This window comes from Amphiprion ocellaris, chromosome 9 (genome assembly GCF_022539595.1).
Source record: "Amphiprion ocellaris isolate individual 3 ecotype Okinawa chromosome 9, ASM2253959v1, whole genome shotgun sequence".
In the NCBI taxonomy this organism is placed as follows: Eukaryota; Metazoa; Chordata; class Actinopteri; family Pomacentridae; genus Amphiprion; species Amphiprion ocellaris.
In genome coordinates, this window is record NC_072774.1 from 13,180,852 (window position 1) to 13,198,933 (window position 18,082).

Below are 18,082 nucleotides of genomic sequence, written 5' to 3' on the forward strand. Positions count from 1 at the left end.
TTTTTGCATCTTAATGTCTTCCAGTAAATACGCTGCGGGTGTCAGGCGATTTCCTCGGGTTCATTCAATGGGAAAGGAGCGTGATCGAGTCGGTGGCTTGAGGGCAACAGTGTGTACAGTGCACACACACAGACACAGACAGACACAGACAGACACACACACACACACACACACACACACACACACACACACACACACACACACACACACACACACACACACACACACACACACGGAGGCAAAGGAGGCAAAGAGTTCACTCGCGGGAACCCTTGAGGGATCATCTCACCTCGGCTCGGCTCTATTAGGGCGGGTATTTCCACCGTCTTTGTATTTACACTGTGGCTCAGCCAAAGAACAAAGAGCTTGCGGGGTCGTTGTGGAGACACTGTCTGTCCTTCAGCATCCACTGCCTGAGTGTCCTTGAGCAGGACGGGGACGGTGCGGACCCTAATCTGTCCGCTGAGGGGGGAAATGTGAAAGGGTTGCATCTTTTTTAAAAACTTCTGAGTTAGTTGCTTTGGTAAGGCACACAGTTTACTCAAATACTGCACTCCCATTTGTTTCCCAATCAATCAAACCTGTACTTTTGGTTAGAAATCATCAGAAACAAAAGATGCTTTGATTGCGCACAAAACAACAAACAAAAGAACAAAACAGGAACAGCCAGAGGAGATGGATTTTTCCTCACTTTGGTCCATATTTTAAACCATCGCATGCCTCGTGAATGAGGTGTCGCCGCTGAATGATAATTAATAAGGGAAGCTCCCCTCTTCGCGTTTCCACTGCTCCTCTTTGGCACCAACTGACCCGTTGTTAATCCAACACAATGCAACAAATATAGCGGCATCCTCTTATAGCGGCTCGGGGTGTCGGTGAGCAAACAGCAGCATAATTAAAACGGAGAGACAAAGGAGGGATTTGGAAAATGAATGTGAAATAAGCATTGTGGCAGCGCAGGTGGTGACTGATTATTTGCACATAACAGGCACTGAGGTTTGAAACTGCACGGAACATTTTGGACTGCGTATTCCACATCACATGGCGCCAAGTTTTACGCGCAAATTTGTAATGAGCACGTTCCTTATTAGACATGTGGGATCATACATTCTTCAAAACTACAAAAGAGTCATATTTAGACTGAGATGTTTTGTGTTCTTGCGGTCAGACGAAATCTATCAGCGCGGTGAAGTAATCCAAAGCAGTCTGAATCCAAAATGCTTATGTTCCAAATAGATACACTCCGCCTTATTGTATATACTTTGTTGCAAATGTGTTTTGTCATATGTGTAAAAAAGTAATAAAACATCCCAAAGTGAAGAGTTAGTCACTTCTTTTAAACAGCAAAATCTTTTACCGCTGACTACCAGACTTAACTGGCTGTTAAGATCGATATTTTACAGTGATGGAAATTACGCGCAACTTTACGCACAGATAATTTCTGAATTTGTGGCACAACTCAAAGTGACATCCATAGCACACTCACAGGCCTTACCTTCTCTCCTCATGCCGACTTTGAGGCACTTCTTCAGCCGGCAGTACTGACACTGGTTTCGGTGGTGCTGGTCGATGGGACAGTCTCGGTTCCCCCGGCAGGTGTATGTCAGGTTCCGCCTCACCGAGCGCTTAAAGAAGCTTTTGCATCCCTCGCAGGTGAACTGGCCGTAATGCTTCCCACTGGACTTGTCCCCGCACACCATGCAGTCCACGTTGGGGATCTTGTCCCCGGAAAGTGCGTCGTTCCCGGGGGTGGAACCGTTGGGTGTCCCCGGTGCCCCACCGGGCTCCTGGCCGCATATCTGGAGCTGAGACCCGGGGTCTGCAGAAATGTTCTCTGGCCACTGGTTTACTACCATTGCCATGCTATCCCCAAACACTTGGTCTTTGTTTAGATCACAGAAGGAGAGTCAGACTGCGTGATAGAGATCCGTCCTGACGTCTTGGGAGAAAAAAAACGAGAGAGGGCGAAAAGGCGCTTCCCACTTTCCCCAGAGGTCAGTCTGAACGTATCTGAGCTTAACTCTGCAAATGCTTTTCAGTATGACTGAAACCGTCCCGCAAACATCTATCAAAGTTTACAGCAACAGCGAGGTATCAACATGATCGATGCATGAAAGCTCAGCCTACAACTCCAGGTGTTCCTCGCTGCGCAGCAATCCATAAACACGTTGTTCTTCAGAGTGGAACCTCTTGGGAAAGTCAGTCAGAGCCTGAAACTCAAACGTTATCTGACTGTTTGCTTTCCTCCAGAACTTCAAATGAGACAAATGACACTGAATATAAAGCATACAATGTCTCGTCTTTCTTCAGTCACGCGTTCAGTGTTGTGTTTGGAATCGCTCAAGGTGAATTCTTCGATCGCTAGTTTGACTAAACACTGACCACGTGCCTCTTTTTACCCGGTGAAAGGTTCACTTAGTCCAGCGCGCTCTTGGAAACGGTGTAAAGCGCAGGGAGAAGGCAATCCCGGTTCCTCTTGTAGTTGTGTGCCGTGGCGAGGATTTGGAAAGCGACGTCAGTGTGCGCTCTGATATCTGTTTAAGGAACACACCGCTGAAATATCCTCCGAGCTGCGTGGATGCTCCGCGTCCATGTAGGAGAGTCTGGACACAGACAGAGAGTTCACCCGCCGCTTGAGTGTATCGCTTCACCCTCCGACTGTGCGTCCTGTCTCTGAGTCAAAGCTACAATTTGGGGAAAGTGTCAGCAGAAGGCTGCCTCGTACGGCTGCCCTCCCCTGGCGGCGCTCCATATATGGGCATAAGTGCCAAATTAGGTCGTGTCCCCTCCCCTCAGCGGGAGAACGGAGGAATGAAGGAGCGACTGTGATTGGCCCCAAAAGTCTGGTAAAAAAGCAAAGCGCTCTCTGATTGGATCGCGGTCGATTAGGATGAGTTTGAGTGACAGGGGCGGTTGTTGTGATACAAGTACTTTAAAGTGGACTACATCAGAGTCTCATTGAAACAAAGTGGCGCTTCTTGTGCGTCCTGGCGCATCTAGTTTTTAAAAAATACATTTAATATAAGCTCTAATATTAAATCTGTTGAATGTGTGCTGCGTCTTTGTTGCTTTAGGTAATTATTCGAACCAGTTTTGTCTTTTTAAATGGACTTTACATATGTGAAAAGATGATGTAAACCTCAAAGGAGAGGATGAGTGATGCTTCTCCACTCAATTACTTTGTATTCTGAGGGCATTTAACGTCTTGTGTAGAATGATGAATGCTGTGTTTTCACCTGTATGTGCTGCAGGGGTAAAAACTCGGAGCTTGAAAAAGTCGCACTTATGAGCGTAATTTTAACTCATTTGGCAGCTGGTTCAGTGTCCAGCCTGAAGCGCAATACAGTGAGTGAAACGTCAGACATGTTTATGCTGCATTTAAACTTTTAAATGAACGTTATTCAAAAAGATTTTTTTTAAAATAAGGAAGAAGCAGTTGAGATGTTTAAATCAGGAAAAAGAACAATTTGAGACACCAATTCTCACTCAAGGGAGGGTTTTGTATCTTAAAACCTGTCTGGAGCGATATTTAAGATCTAAGAAAGTATAAACCTATTTATTTTATTCTCATGACACGAGATATAAAAAAAGAACGTTTTCTCTGTAAATATGATTTGGTGTTGTTTTGCTCTCTGGAGTACAGCCAGAGGTCATGGTTTACCAGCCGTTTTATCTACCATGCAGCACTAATCAATCTCAGGTCAGCTGTCCAGCGCGCACCAAATCCTGCGGCGCTTTTCTCGTCGACTGATTATCTCCAAAATCCTGCAGTTTAGGCACAGACAATTAAATCCTGCGCAAAACAAACCAAAATCCCGCAGAATGACTGAATACATGCATATACAATTAAATCGGCTCCCAGTTTGCGGTGAAGCAGCTCAACAACAACCAAAAAAAGGTGCCAAACTTCCCAACGAACTGAGCGAGTGAGCAGAAGAGAAAGTCTTGATTTTGTGTGTTTGTTGTGTTACACTGCGAGTCTCTGCCTGCGCACAAAAGGGCCATTGCGGTAATTAACAGCGACAGTGTTGTTCTCTAATGGGGGTTTTCACGCCGAGAGCTGATTATTTTCCCAGATATGGTCTTGATTTGTCATGTGAAGGTAATTCTAGCAACACCGCTACCAGGAGGGGGGGTTCAGTGTCCTCACCGCCCTGGGCTGCTTAGGAACGACAATATAATGATAACTCGAGAAACAGGAGGAAAAAGGAAACTAAAAGAAAATTTAGGTTTCATTTATTCATTACCAATAAAAACAAAACAACCGGGATTGTGGCTCTTTACATGATATGGACTGGAAAAAGAAGACAGTCATTCTCCCAATAGGAAACAAAGCGCTAAAAAACGACAAACCCTCACTCGAAGGCTATGAGTGCAGCGCCGGAGGCCATAAAGTTGGCCCTGTGCACGGCTTAATTGCTGTCACATGTAACCTTACCTGTCTCCCAATTAGCCCTGCGCCTCGCTATTAGGAGATTCCATGAGCTATAGGGCCAGTGACCAAGGGCACCTCAGGGTTTGGGGGCCTAATAATTAGAGTGTAATTCAATACAAGTGAGGCTTATGATCAGTTTGACCAGGATTTCACCAGAAAAGAGACTAATTAAATGAGGCTCAAGCAGAGGTTCGGTAATGTAAGTGATGTCCACCCATTAATCCCTCAGTGGAGACATAAAGAGCAGAGCAGCCCATTCTTCTTTGTCTTTTCTCAAATCTGAAAAAAAAAAACTGGTGCAAAAGAGGAATGATTTCTTTAAGCAACAGATTTGGAAAATGAAAAGCCAAGATTAGGAATCTTACATGAATTCCAACATGCTGAACCTTCGTTTTTTGTTTTTTTTTTTTTTTGCACATGCATCCTCAAATAAATATTTTTCACTTATTCCTAGAAGGTTTTTCAACTATAAACTGAGATAAAATCAGACTTATAGTGGGGATCTTGACAAGGTCAGCTCAGCCTTATTCAGCACTTTTCAGATTTTAACCTGATAACTGCACCATTGTCAAGTTATTTTAGTTATTGCAGCGAGTGAAGGGTAGATAGATCAGATACTCTCAAACAGCGTGCTCTGGAATTACTCTTATTTATGATGATTTGTAGTCATGTGTAAAGTTGTGCCTTGGAAAAACGTGCTGTCATAAATCTCATTAATTGCAATTAGGGACTCTTAAAATAGCAAATAGAAGCCATGCAGGTGCTGGTGAAGAGAAAAAGTGAACCACAAAGTCCAATAACACAATACCTCAAATAAATAATTAGGAGTAATTAATGTAAATCTGCTCCTTGTGTTGCTGGCAAAAAAAAAAAAAAAATCTGTCACTGTTTAGCCTAATGACAACTTATCTGACTGCAAGAACTTACAATAAAACAATGAAATGTGTTTTTAATTGCTACTTAACTACCTGTTGCCACATTTTGTGTAATGATTAGAGATGTCCTGTTCTATAATATCCTGTTGTGAGAGACACATTTGATAGAAAACTATTTTGACTTAATCAAACAATAAAATTATACCTCAGTCAGTTTGATCAACAATGTCATATTGTTTCCAAGGGTGTTAAGAGCTTTTAAGAGGTATTCTATTTAATATACTCATTTTTGTAAATAAAACAAACAAAAATCTAATATTTTGACCTGGGCCTATTCATAAAATATTTGGGGCTACAGCCTCGGACCCCCACGAATAATATAACCACTAGATTAAATTATTAATAATGTATTTAAATATTACCAAGCAAATTATGAAATAGCAGTAAATCTGTGTAAACTATTGCTTCTAATTTGTTTTGTCATAAATTCTTGTCTCTGTGTTAGTAAGTTATTGGTTGCTATAATTATTCTTTGTCTATCTCGTCAGAGTTCTGTTACTTATGAGACTTTAATGTAAAATATGAGATTTAATATGCATTTTAAGTTCAGCCTAAGTTAATGTCAGAGTCCATGGTAGGCTTTTGAAACCATGTTGATGTTCCTCCACTGTCAGAGGAAACATCACAAGGTAATTAGGACCAAAACTGCAATTACTTGAACAGCAGATGATTTCTATAAAACAGTTTTTTTAACTTCAGCTGAACTGTACAAAGACACATGTGAATTTTGTCCCCCATCTGACACATTAAAAATAGATTCTTTGTCAGCACGCACAAGAGACACAATTACCAAACACTGTCTTAGTGTGCATCTAGATAAGTGTGTGCTGTTTCAGGATAGGTGTGAAAAATTCATTTGTAGCCTTTTCTATGCTTCTGAATGTGTTCCACACTGCAGCACAAATGTACAGTCACAGCATTGTTTGTTTCATCCCATATCAAGGCTGACTCGTGCAGAAGTAAACAATGAGAGGACAGTACCGCACAATAAACGTATCATCAAATCTGTGAGTAACGATTCAGCTGGACCAGCCCGAGCTGTCTGATCAGAGCACACTTCGCCCCATCAGATACAAAAGTATCAGTGCATAGAACAGTTTGCCACTTCCATTTGATGTTGGGTGATGGATAGCTGGACCAACTGGTGCAGGAGGCTCTGACACACAGGGTGTCAGTGTAGGGGAAGGGGTGGTAAACATGACCGCACCGGATGGCCTAGGAAACGCAGGGGCCACTGGTTTGCTTGTTAATTTATGGAGGACCTGACAACACCAGTGCCCACAATGCAACGCTCCGCTTCAACTGCTGCTAAATATGACCCATTGAGGAAAGGAGCCTTTAAGCGAACAGGTATGCAACCTGAGCGCGCAACCAAAATAGAAATTTAAAGCTAAGAATGACATGTTTGTTAGGAGCTCTTATGTCTGTGGCCAGCACCTTGCATGACCCCTGAACAGATACGATCAGGAAGTTTTGTGCTCTCTGGAGGTTAATTGCCTGCATAGTGCTTCAGAAAGGCCTGGTGACGGACAGACAAGGAAGAAGTAAACCAGAGTTTACTGGAAAACGAGTACCTCAAATGAGTGCACTCACAAGGGTTGTGAAAGAAAAAAGGATTAAGTTTATGTTGGACTAAAAAGGTGTTTTAACCATCTGACCATTTGTTTCTAAACTGTCATCAAACAGGAATAAACAGGTTCTCAGTTCTATACACACTACAGTGGTTTTACCTTCTGCAAATGCAAAAGGGTGTTTACACGCTGCAGAGACACAGAGCTGACTTCTGAAAGTCAGCGCTGTTTCCTTTGGCCGATTGGGGTTGATTAAGAGGTTAACTGTGCAGAGGCATGGCGTCTTTAAGGGAGATTTATCTGTTCCTGCTCTGACCCCTCGGGGGTAGCTTCCCTCACCCCCAGTGTCCCCAGGATTTATTTGGTTATTTGTTTATCTGTTGGAAGGAGTCACCCTTTTTTTCTGTAGTACATCTCGGCACTGTTTGTGCATCTCAAACCCATTTTTCATCTTGCTTCTTGTGGGACTGTGGTGCTGGTTCCATTTGCTGACTAAGCGAAGTGGACAGGAGTGACGGCCCCGCCGAGTCTCGTGACCTTTCACATTTGGCAGCGATATGTTCCCAAAATTAGTTATTTTAATTTAACACATTTTGCTATCTGTTCAACTTTGGCCCCATTTCGAGGAGTTATAGTGTTTTCCTAATTGCTTCCTGACAGCTTTAATTCAGCTGCACTTTAATTTATCGCCGTTTCTTTCCTATTTTTGCCTTATTTTAATAAAGTGCTTGCGTATATTTCATGAAAGCAGTGAAAGGTTGTTTAAAATTCTGACAGATGGAACATTAGCTTATCATTTCACACAGGAACAGCGTTTTATAACATCCGCACACATCACTAATGTATTTTGCAAGATGGAGCATTATGTTTATTTATTTTAGCTTGAAGATTCATCACAGTGTGAGAGCACTGAAAACTATTTCTAAGGACAGAAATAGATTTATTTTCTTCTAGATGAAATTTACCGTACGATTTCACCGTTTCATTGCCATGTTTTACTATTTTGCCTCTAAATTAGACCTCATTTGTCTTTAAATACTTTAGATATGTAACATTGGAATTAAAATTTAAACGCCAAGCAACATCTCAAAAGCCACCTTCAATTACGTAAAACACTCAAGTGATTCCTGGTACTCACTATCTCTCAAAATGTCACACACACACACATGCTCTCACACCTCTTGTGTAAGCGGGTTTGTCGGTGTTAAGAGGCAGCGGGCCTTTTGCTGGGGTGAAGGGAAGGCAGGGCAGTGTGGTGGGCTGGTGGTGGGGGCTATACAGGGAATGCTATGTGGCTTGCATGACCTGACATGTCTCTGAAGCTGGAGGGGGGCTCGACCTTTGACCCAGGGCTCCAAAACTAGGAAGATGAAAAAAGGGGATAGGGTGGGAGGGTTTCGCCTCTAAACAAGGGCTTCTGTTTCGACCACTCCAGGAATGTCAGTTCCATAAAAAGATGCCTACGGAGAGAAAGAGAGGCAGAGATGGAAGAGAAGAAAGAAGACATAGAGGGAGAGAAGGAGAGAGAGGTGAATCTATCTATCTATCTATCTATCTATCTATCTATCTATCTATCTATCTATCTATCTATCTATCTATCTATCTATCTATCTATCTATCTATCTATCTATCTATCTATCTATCTATCAAACTCTAAGCAGACTCCTTCCTCCAACTTCACCTTCATAATGCAACATTTATAGCCATTTTTACTCCCAAACTGCGGTCATGCGATCAGGCAATAAATTAACCTCTGGACCCCGGCTGAAGGCTGAGCCCTTGTGACTCGCCGGCCGAGGCGAGCAGCAGCAGAACAGTGTTGACGCTGCACTGCAGGGGTTGAGTCAGGAGATAACCTTGTTTTTCACAATGTCTTCCTGATCGCAGCCTGGAGTCTGGATGAGCGCCCAGAGAAAGCCTGTAATCTGCCCCCGCCCATCCACCGAGAGCAGCCTCGATGTGGCGACCGCTGCGTATCTCATCAAGGACTCGTGTCTTCGGACAGATGTCATATTTGAATGCGCTCAGGTTGTGATGAGGAGGCCAGAAAAAATTAGGCAACAAGTCATTTCAGTGAGAGGAGAGCGGAGACAGTGAGGGCGGTTTTGAGTCATCTTCCGGCTCCTGAGTTGGCTCGGTTAATGTGTCTGGAACCAAAACAGCGCTTCGGTCACGAAATGTAGAAATCAGGGTGAATTTTTTACATGTTGTGCTGAAACAATAGACTGTTTTCCACTGCCGGAACTTAGGGGCCACTTTAGGATGGCACAAACTTTTGCCATGTTCCAACTTTCAGGACCATCCCTGCACTGCAGGGCTTCTTTCAGAGCTGTTTCTGGGGGAGAAAAAAGTACCTATTTCAGGGTAGATACTCAAAAAACTGCAACAAGCACAATTTTTCTGTACTTGTACTTGAAGTTAGCATCATGTTGGACGCCATCGGATCCTGCACCGCAATGCAAACACAAATACGGTGAAGCGCACTCAGACAACCTCATGCCATCCCTGCAGTGGAAAGCAGCCTGCTTATTCAGAGAATTAACCAAAAGGATGTAATTTTTATACCAAGCATGAAGTTTTGTATCAAGCAAAAAGATCCAAAACTCCCTGGATTCAACTTCTCATATGGGAGGATTGGCTGCATTTCTATGTTGTATATAATTATAAATTACAAGACGCCTCCAGACGTGTTTAAAAAAAAGACTACTTTGCAAAAACTGGATTCTAAAACACATTTTGTACTAGTTTCAAATGTTTAACTGGTCGTCTCCTACCTGCTTAGATGTCCATTCTAACTATCTAAGTTGCCATGTTACAAGAATGTTTCTCTTTTCAGCAGATTAATCTAAAAGTTCAAACTCTGCATCGATCGCCATCCAAGTACAAAAATAAGAAAAACACATTTTGAACAGAAGGGGACTAAATATCTTTTTGATGACTGTTTGTTGGACAAAGCAAGTAAATGGTCACTATTTCTCTGACATTTTAAAAATTAAAGGATTCGTCAATGAATCTGAAGTGTAAAAATCAGTAAAATGGACTCAAAGTCAGCCATACTCTTCTATTTTTGCTTGTAAATGTGCATCAGCTGTCAGAAATACAGGTGAGGTGAACAACTAGTCAGCTTGCATCTTGATGGTAATTTTCATGAAAGGTCAGACGAGCTAACTTGTTCCTACAGATTCTATTTGTGGATCATGAATCCCTATTGACTGTGCCAGCAACTAATCAGAGGCTCATACAGGGTTTTCAGACTGGCCTGGGACCGATCGTAACCTCTGATTGGATCAGCACTAATCCTTCAGTATGACGTCCCTGTGATGGAATTTCCACAGGCCTACCATCCGACGGTAATTACATGACCCAAGAGATCTTCAATACCCTGAATAAGCAGTGCATGTGACGTGAGGATACTCTGGGATGACACTGAACTTTGCTGTGCAGCAGCAGTGTACAACCCCAAAATCATATATTAAACCTGCTAAAGTCGAGGGTGACCCTGCAGTGCCCAGAGGCGTCACTTCACTTAACTTCTCTGTACTTAACCATTAGGCCGCTAGCATGCAGGTCTTCTCAGAGCCTGTCCTCTAAATGCTAAACGTGTGTAGGGGTGGAAAAAGGCCAGATTCCCCTCCCTGCAGTTAAAATCTCAGACGGTGGTCTTTAACGCATTCTCCCACTCCGGCTCCCTCCCTCCTGCACTCCCAATAAAAACCTCTGACCAACAGTTGACCTTTTGCATGGCCCCTTCTCGCTGCTCCCCGTCTTCCTTCTCCTCTCCCTCCTTCCCTTCTTTCTCCTCTCTCCGTCCAGTCCGCCACAGCGGCCCTTGGCGAGCCAATGGGAGCCGGCAGCCGCAAGGACAGGGGGCGGAGCTTGGGCAGAGGGGGGGTGTCAGGGTCAAGGGGGGTCACAGTACTGGTAAAGTCATCGCAGGGCCTCCGATGCAGGGGCATCGCTTCCCCCTTCAAAGGCTACGCGGTGACGTCCACACAGGCCTCGCACCCCTTCTCCTCTTCCACCCCCTACCTCTCACTCCCTCGCGGCCCCCTTTGGCCCTGCTGTTCCTTGGCTCTCAGGGGTCAAGTCAGCCGAGGGTTAATAAAGTGATACCAGGTGTTGGCCAGAGAGAAACGTCCCCCCCCGGCCCTTCTCTCTTAACTCCCACCAGCAGCAAACTGTGGGCCCCCCATTTCACACCACCAAATCCTGCTCGGACACCGAGCCTGAGAGGAGAGCGAGCCCGCTGGAAGGGGTGGCCGTGCACGTCAAAGTAAAAACAAGCCTCAGGTAGCGCATAGGACGTGCCTTCGCTGTGTTTGTGTGCATGTGTTAGTGTCACCCGTTTCCTGAATGTGTGTGTATGTTTGCACATGTTGCACAAAGCTGGGGGGTGAGGTGGGGGTGGGGGTAATAGCAAGCTGAATGGCATCAGAGCTCTCCCAGGAGCCTCCGGGACAATACGGGGTTAACCGACCCTACAAAGTGGCCGATTATGTCTCAGTGGAGAAGCCTTGGAAGCAAAAATGATCCCAAAATCCCTACCACTGTCTATCCCCTGGATCAGCGGACACACAAACACACACATGGGAAGGGGGAGGGGGCACAGTTGGCTTTAAGGCTGTGCAAAGAGTGGAGGTGAAATCATGGTTTTCTTCTCTTGACCACTAGAAAAAAGGGAAGCTGAATAGCTGTGACGATCAAACCCAGCAAAAGGGAGTCATTGTGGCGAGAGCAAACGGCCCCTGACAACGAGCAAAGAGCAAACAGAGGAAAGCCGTCGGCGTACGAGTGTGAGCGCTGCTGAGACGCTGAAATGAATGAAAAAGTGCTCCAGCTTGTGTGTGCAAGTGTGAAGAAGTGTGCATGAGAATTTGAGCATGTGTGCACAAACATGTGCCAGGACATTTGCAAAAACACCACGAAGCTTGCCCCCACTTTTTCAGTCCAACCTGCTAAATGAAAGGGGTCCTAATTAACGCTAATTAACATCAACGACAAGTTGGGGCCATTAGTCCAGCTAATCCCCAGTTTACATTTTCCCCTCTCGCTGGAACCCTGCTGGCCAATTCTTACTCAGCCACAGAAAGGACGCATTGTTAACGGGCTCGGCATCAAAGATACAAGCCCCCTTGAAATGAGTTGCCTCCATTAGGGCCTGAGAGCTGGTCCTGATCCCAACACTCTGCTCAAACAGCCCGGGGAGTGGAAAAAGGGAGGGGCACGGAGGTCAAGCCCCACGTTTACACTGCTCCATCCGATCCATCAATGACTCGTTTGCAGTCTTTCATGATTCCTAGCCATGTCCAAAGAGAAACAGAAACTGGAGCAAAGCATGAAACGGGTAGTAAAATATCTGATACTGTAAAAAAAAAAAGACATAACTGCAATAGGTTTGTGAGAGTGTCAATTTCACATGCAGAAGATGAAGTAAGGGCAGGGGTGGTTTTGAAACATTAGCGCAGGTGCTGGCACGCAACAATGCAGCAATAACCGAAGCAAAAGTGTAAAACTGGCTCCGGTTTCGACAGTGGATAATGTTTGTGTACAAAAATATGCACATCATGCAAGCACTGACCAGTGTGTCATATATTTATTTCCTTTCTTCTAATTTGTATTAACCCTCAGACCTCTAAAACCCACCACTTGGTGTAAAAGGCATGCTATCTTTTCTACAACTACCAAAATGACACCATTTATCAGAGAGAAATATCAAATTTTCAACTGTCAAATTTAAGCCTAAACCCTTATATGCCATCACAATCACATTATTCTGCATGTCTCATTAAAAAGTTTGCACCAAATCCTGTAACAAAGTGAAAAATTCAGCGCTCCTTACTGCAACCAAAAAGCAACAAGTCACTGCGCTGTGACCAACAATGAAGCAACAAAAATTCTGCGACTTTCTGACTAAACTGCAGGTTTTGCTTACACGAAGGACAGAGGAGACAAGTCTGGAAACAAATGAGAACGACTGAGAGGAAAATAAAACGTATTTGATCAACAACATAAGAATACACAGAGGAACAAGTTGTCAGCAAGTCGTTGGACGATACATGGTGAAACATTGTTCCAGAGCTGATGTGCAGAATAGTGTGGAAAAGCTGAGCTTCTAGAGGTTCTAAAAATGAAAATAGTTCAATATCTTTAGTATGTCGAGTCACATTTTCCCCAGATTTGTAATACTTTTGGGCACATGGCTGTTGGACATTTTGATTCCAGGTTTTTCCAGTTATTGTAAAATAATTTATGAAAGAAATTCAACTTTTCTTTTTTCTTTTTTAAAAGACATATAGCATTCTAACTGTGTTATCCCATGCAAAAGACATCTTTGAGTTCATGGTTGTGCTATTTCCACAGGTAGAGGACTTTATGTTGCAGTGAAAAAATTGCCCACAGTGAGGAAAAACGTGCAGGACTGTAAAATGCCCAGAAACTGCTCAGGGTTCATGGGGTTAAAGCATAAGTTGAACACTTTAGGTCAGTTAGCAAACCTAAACTCACCAATTAACACAATTTAGCAAACTATAATTCAAAAATAAATACTGTGTTCTATAGTCGGTTTTCGATTTCAGCTCACATGAAACACAATGTGTGAGGTGTTGGTGTGGAGGATGTGGAGTTACACGGAGCCACCTGAAGGAATATAACAGTTCATATTTTCTGAGTAGTGATTACTAAAGATATTTTCATCTGCTTTAAATACAGTTTATTTTTCCTTAAGCAGGATTTAGACTGAGAAATCTTATCTTACTCCTCAAATTTAACATTATTCTATATTAATTTCAAACCCATCATTGGAACTTTATGGTGGTTTAATCCACTACTCAGTGTTTTTAAGTGTTTACTGTTCCAACAAACAGAAATGTGTTGGATGTCCTGTATGGCACATGTGAAATCAAATATATATGATTATATAAGTTTAAAAATATTTATACCACACAGCAGGAGCTTGAAATGAGTGATGTCTGTCATAGACTTATTTAGGGGTTAAATGAACTTGCACAGAGTACTTGAGTGCTGGATTGAACTGATTTCTTGACTCTGGTTTCTTCCCTGGAAAGTGTGAAGAAGGCACAGAGAGGACTACTTGTTCTGAATGCTGCTGTCATGGCACAGTGTGACACTTCTGCCAGCCACAAGAACCACAAAAAAACAGCAGAGTGTCAAAAGCACAAAGCAACAATCTGCATGACTCAGAGCAGAATATAAAACAAAGTGTGATAAGAAGGTCTGGCCATGTTGTCACACAAGGTGACAAAGATGTTTTATTGAGATGTATGTGATGTAAAGGATTGGTTTGTCTTCACGTTTTATGTGTTGCAAATCAAAAAAAATTGAGGTGCTTTGCATTCAGGCCAGCAAGATGATGAATTTACAACTTTTTAAAAATGTATCTGGATTCTCAGGGGCTTTCTCCTGATATTGCATGCAAATAAAATCACAGGACACGTTCAAGAACAAGGCTGTCACTGAATATCTGTCTTTGGTGTTTAAGTTCCTCAACAGTGAAACACTTTAGCAACTCCTCACAGAGGTGTCACCCAGCTTCCCTTTACACTTCAATATTTCATGTAAGACAATCATCCCAGAAGAAATGTCTGCATCACATCAACATAAATCACTCCCTGTTCCTCAGTTTCATAAAAGCGTTCTCATTATCCCTGTTAAAGTTCCCTACGTGCCGGACCTCTGCAGGCTTTTTTTTTTTTTCAACCTTTGCTTCTTTACGCCTTGGAAAGTAAATACAATAAATTCCAGCACATAGACAGAGCTGGGGTGTTCTGTTATTTTTCAGCACCGCGGTTAAGCACAATAGAAACACAGCTGTGGTGATCAGTCCGGGCTCCCCAGGAGCCACCGGAGGCCCGGAGCACATGTTCGTTAATGATCAGTTACAAAGGCCACAATAGGAGCCGCTAGTCGCTGAGGTCTGTACTCCTTTGCATATCAAACCATTTGAATGACTGCACCTTCTGCTAAATGTTTAAACCCAAGACGTGTCTTTGAGGATTGATTGCATACGAGTCGACAGGTTAAACTCTCACCAAGTGAAACCAAAGGTTTCAGTTAGTGATAAAGAGACTTCAGTCAGTGACCTCTGTAAAGGTTCTTTGTTACTGTCCGCCTTAAGGAAGGCATGTTTTCTGTTTTGTTGAAATTGCCAAAATGTCATCATTTATCAGAGCCAGACATGGGAAAAAGTAGAAAAATATCTTGGGATTTGCAACTATCAGACGAGTTTTGAATTAATCGTGTGTGACATGCAGCTCTGTTGGGAACATTAATCAAATCTGATTGTATTAAAATCACATTATTCCACATGTCTCATTTAAAAACTATGCAAAGAGACTGTTTGCACCAGGTTCTGTGAAGAACAAAAAATGATGTGCTCCTAAGCACTAAGAAGAAGTCATAAGTGTCTCAGCTGTGATCAACAGTAACATGACAAAACATTTTCAGGTGAACTGCAAGTTGTGTTATCACATAGTAGAGAGTACACATGTATTGAAAAAAAGAGGGAACTGAGTGGAATACGACACATACTTGACCAATCAAATAAATGCAGCATGGCTCAAAAACAGGATACAGAGAAGCAAGTTGTTGGAAGATACATTCAGCATGGTGAAACATCTTTGTAGAGTTGATGTGCAAAGTAGTGCCAGGTGTGTAGAGGTAGTAAAAATGCAAGTAAAAGTCCTGTAGCAGGCCGAGCAATCATTTTTCCACAGCATTGGTACCACCTGTGGACACTTGGGAAATTGTTGTACATGTTGATTAAATTTTTAAAAAATGAAAATGAAAGATGTTCTACTTAAAAAAACATTTTGTGTCATACTGAGCAAAATACATTTCTGAGTTCTCTCTACCTCTATCCAGGGATAAACTGTTTCCATAGTGGTGCAAGAGTTTATATTGCAGTGAAAAATTAGGCCACAGTGAGGAAAAATGTGACAGAAGCAAAATTTGGGGTTAACACGTGTTTCATCCATCTTCTATAGAACTGTTGTGTCTTACAGCAACTGAAGGACAACAACCAACAGCTGAAGTCCCCTGTGTATTCAAGGATGTTGAAGCTTTGATTCCTACCTGTTCATACTTTATCCACAAAAAGCACAACACAGTAAAGTCTGAGCAACCAAGGCACTCTCTGCTAACAAGCCAATGTTTGGTAAGAAAAATGATTCGCCCAGCATGACAGGTTTCAGAGCTCCTGACTGACAAACGACCCAAAATGGATCTAAAGCATTTTTGGAATAGAGGTCTGAAAGCTGCGGACAATGTGACATTGAGGTCAGGGAGTTTAGGTGCAGCCTTATGATGGCCGAGTCTCCTCCAAACGACTCCCACAAAGCAGTAAACATCAAGAGAAAGTTCCAAATGCTCGGAGCACTAAAGCCGCGACGAGATGTTTTTAAAAAGGGCTGCCTGAACAAGCTCACACATAAACACGTACATGTGCACACGCAGATATGCACGCTCACGGCACATACATGCATACATGTACACATGCTCACAAACACACACACACAAGCACCTATCCCTCTAGGGCGATCCACGGCGGTCCTCCCCCACCCTTGAAACCCGATCTGTCGGCATGCAGCGCGGAATTCTCCAATCGCCCTGACTTTTGACCTCTGCCCTTTTTGGCAGTGCACAGAAGAGAAGATGAAGTGCCCAAGCCTCTCTCTTCCCCAACACAAAAAATCCCCTGTTCTAGCAGCCCTCCCACACATGAGCGGGCACACACACACACAGACACAGTCCACACACACAGACACAGTCCACACACACACACACACACACACACACACACACACACACACACACACACACACACACACACACACACACACACACACACACACACACACACACACACACACACACACAGACACAGTCCACACACACAGACACAGTCCACACACACACACACACACACACACACACACACACACACACACACACACACACACACACTGATTCCCATTTGGGACGCCTTGAGGCCAAACGCTCTGGCCGGTTCCCGTGAGGCTCGTGATCAAAATGATTCCTGATATGCAGGTAGCACATACATGGCTATACGAATGGGTGTTACAGAGAGACACAAGCAAGTCACAGAGAAGAACTTTGACTTTTAAAATCCCTTCGCTGCATTGCTCACATAGCAAAGACACCACAGAGCTGTGACAGCTATTAAAGCTTTTTAGCTTTAGTGAAGGGCACCGACATAATAGGCAGTTCTTGTTATCATTACCATCGTCATCATCATCATAATCATCTTCATTGTCCTCGTCAACACAGAAGAAGAGACTGAAGGCAGAGTTTTAGAGTGTTCCAGCCATGTGTTCCTGTCATTTGCCCCCTGATTCTGTGTTTCTGTGCTGTCACTGTGTTGTGCATCTCTGTAAATAACATTGTGGGTTTTTTTGGAGTCTCACCTGCTTCAAATCTGCACCCACACCCCCTTCCCAAATGGATGAAATGTGTAAATGAGGAAATATTTTCTAATCACCTGATGTCGTTGTGAGAAATACTGTCAGAATAGAGCCAAATTTGGACAGTGGAGCTGCATTTTTCAAAAATATTTTTAAATACAGTTAAATCTGATGCTTTTTTGGAGCCAAAAACAAGAATGATCATTAACAGCAGGCCACTGTAAAAAGTGGCAGTGTGAGTTGAACAAAAAGCATCGTTTAGATTATCGACTTGATTGAGACAGCTAAGAATATTATTACGTTTACACTAACACTCTTAAAAATTGTATTTTTACAAAATGCTCTTTCTTTTTCTCACATTAGAGTAAATTATTTTACTTTCCAAAATACACAGTAGAAAAAGTTTCACTGTGTTTCATTGATGTACACTTTAATTACACTGTGTCATAATTGTAATTTACTTCAACAGTTAATTACTGTATAATTGATCAAAGTACCATACAGTGAACTATCAGATGTATTGTTGTTTTATGTCTCATTTTTGTCATGTTGTTTCTGGTTTTTGTTATTTGTTGTTTGGATTTAGCTGTTTTATGCCTCACTTGTGTCTTGTTGGATCCTGTTTTTGTCATTTTGTGTCGCTTTGCACCTGTTTTCAGTTGCTTTATGCCTTGTTTTGCCCTGTTTTTGTCATGTTGTATT

General features: G+C 42.9%; 1 protein-coding gene across 2 annotated transcripts in view; it reads right to left on the reverse strand.

Moving 5' to 3' along the window:
• The window catches only part of nr2f5 (nuclear receptor subfamily 2, group F, member 5), a 69,718-nt gene that overhangs the window by 21,324 nt on the left and 30,312 nt on the right, over positions 1–18,082 (reverse strand). Inside the window, exon 1 of one of the 2 annotated variants that reach the window (XM_023286226.3) lies at positions 1,496–2,690. The exons of the other annotated variant lie outside the window; for it this stretch is intronic. Coding sequence (XP_023141994.2) covers positions 1,496–1,862 — 367 coding nt within the window. The 5' untranslated portion in view covers positions 1,863–2,690. Of the gene's footprint in view, positions 1–1,495; positions 2,691–18,082 lie in introns of those variants that run through there. 2 annotated transcript variants of the gene reach the window in all.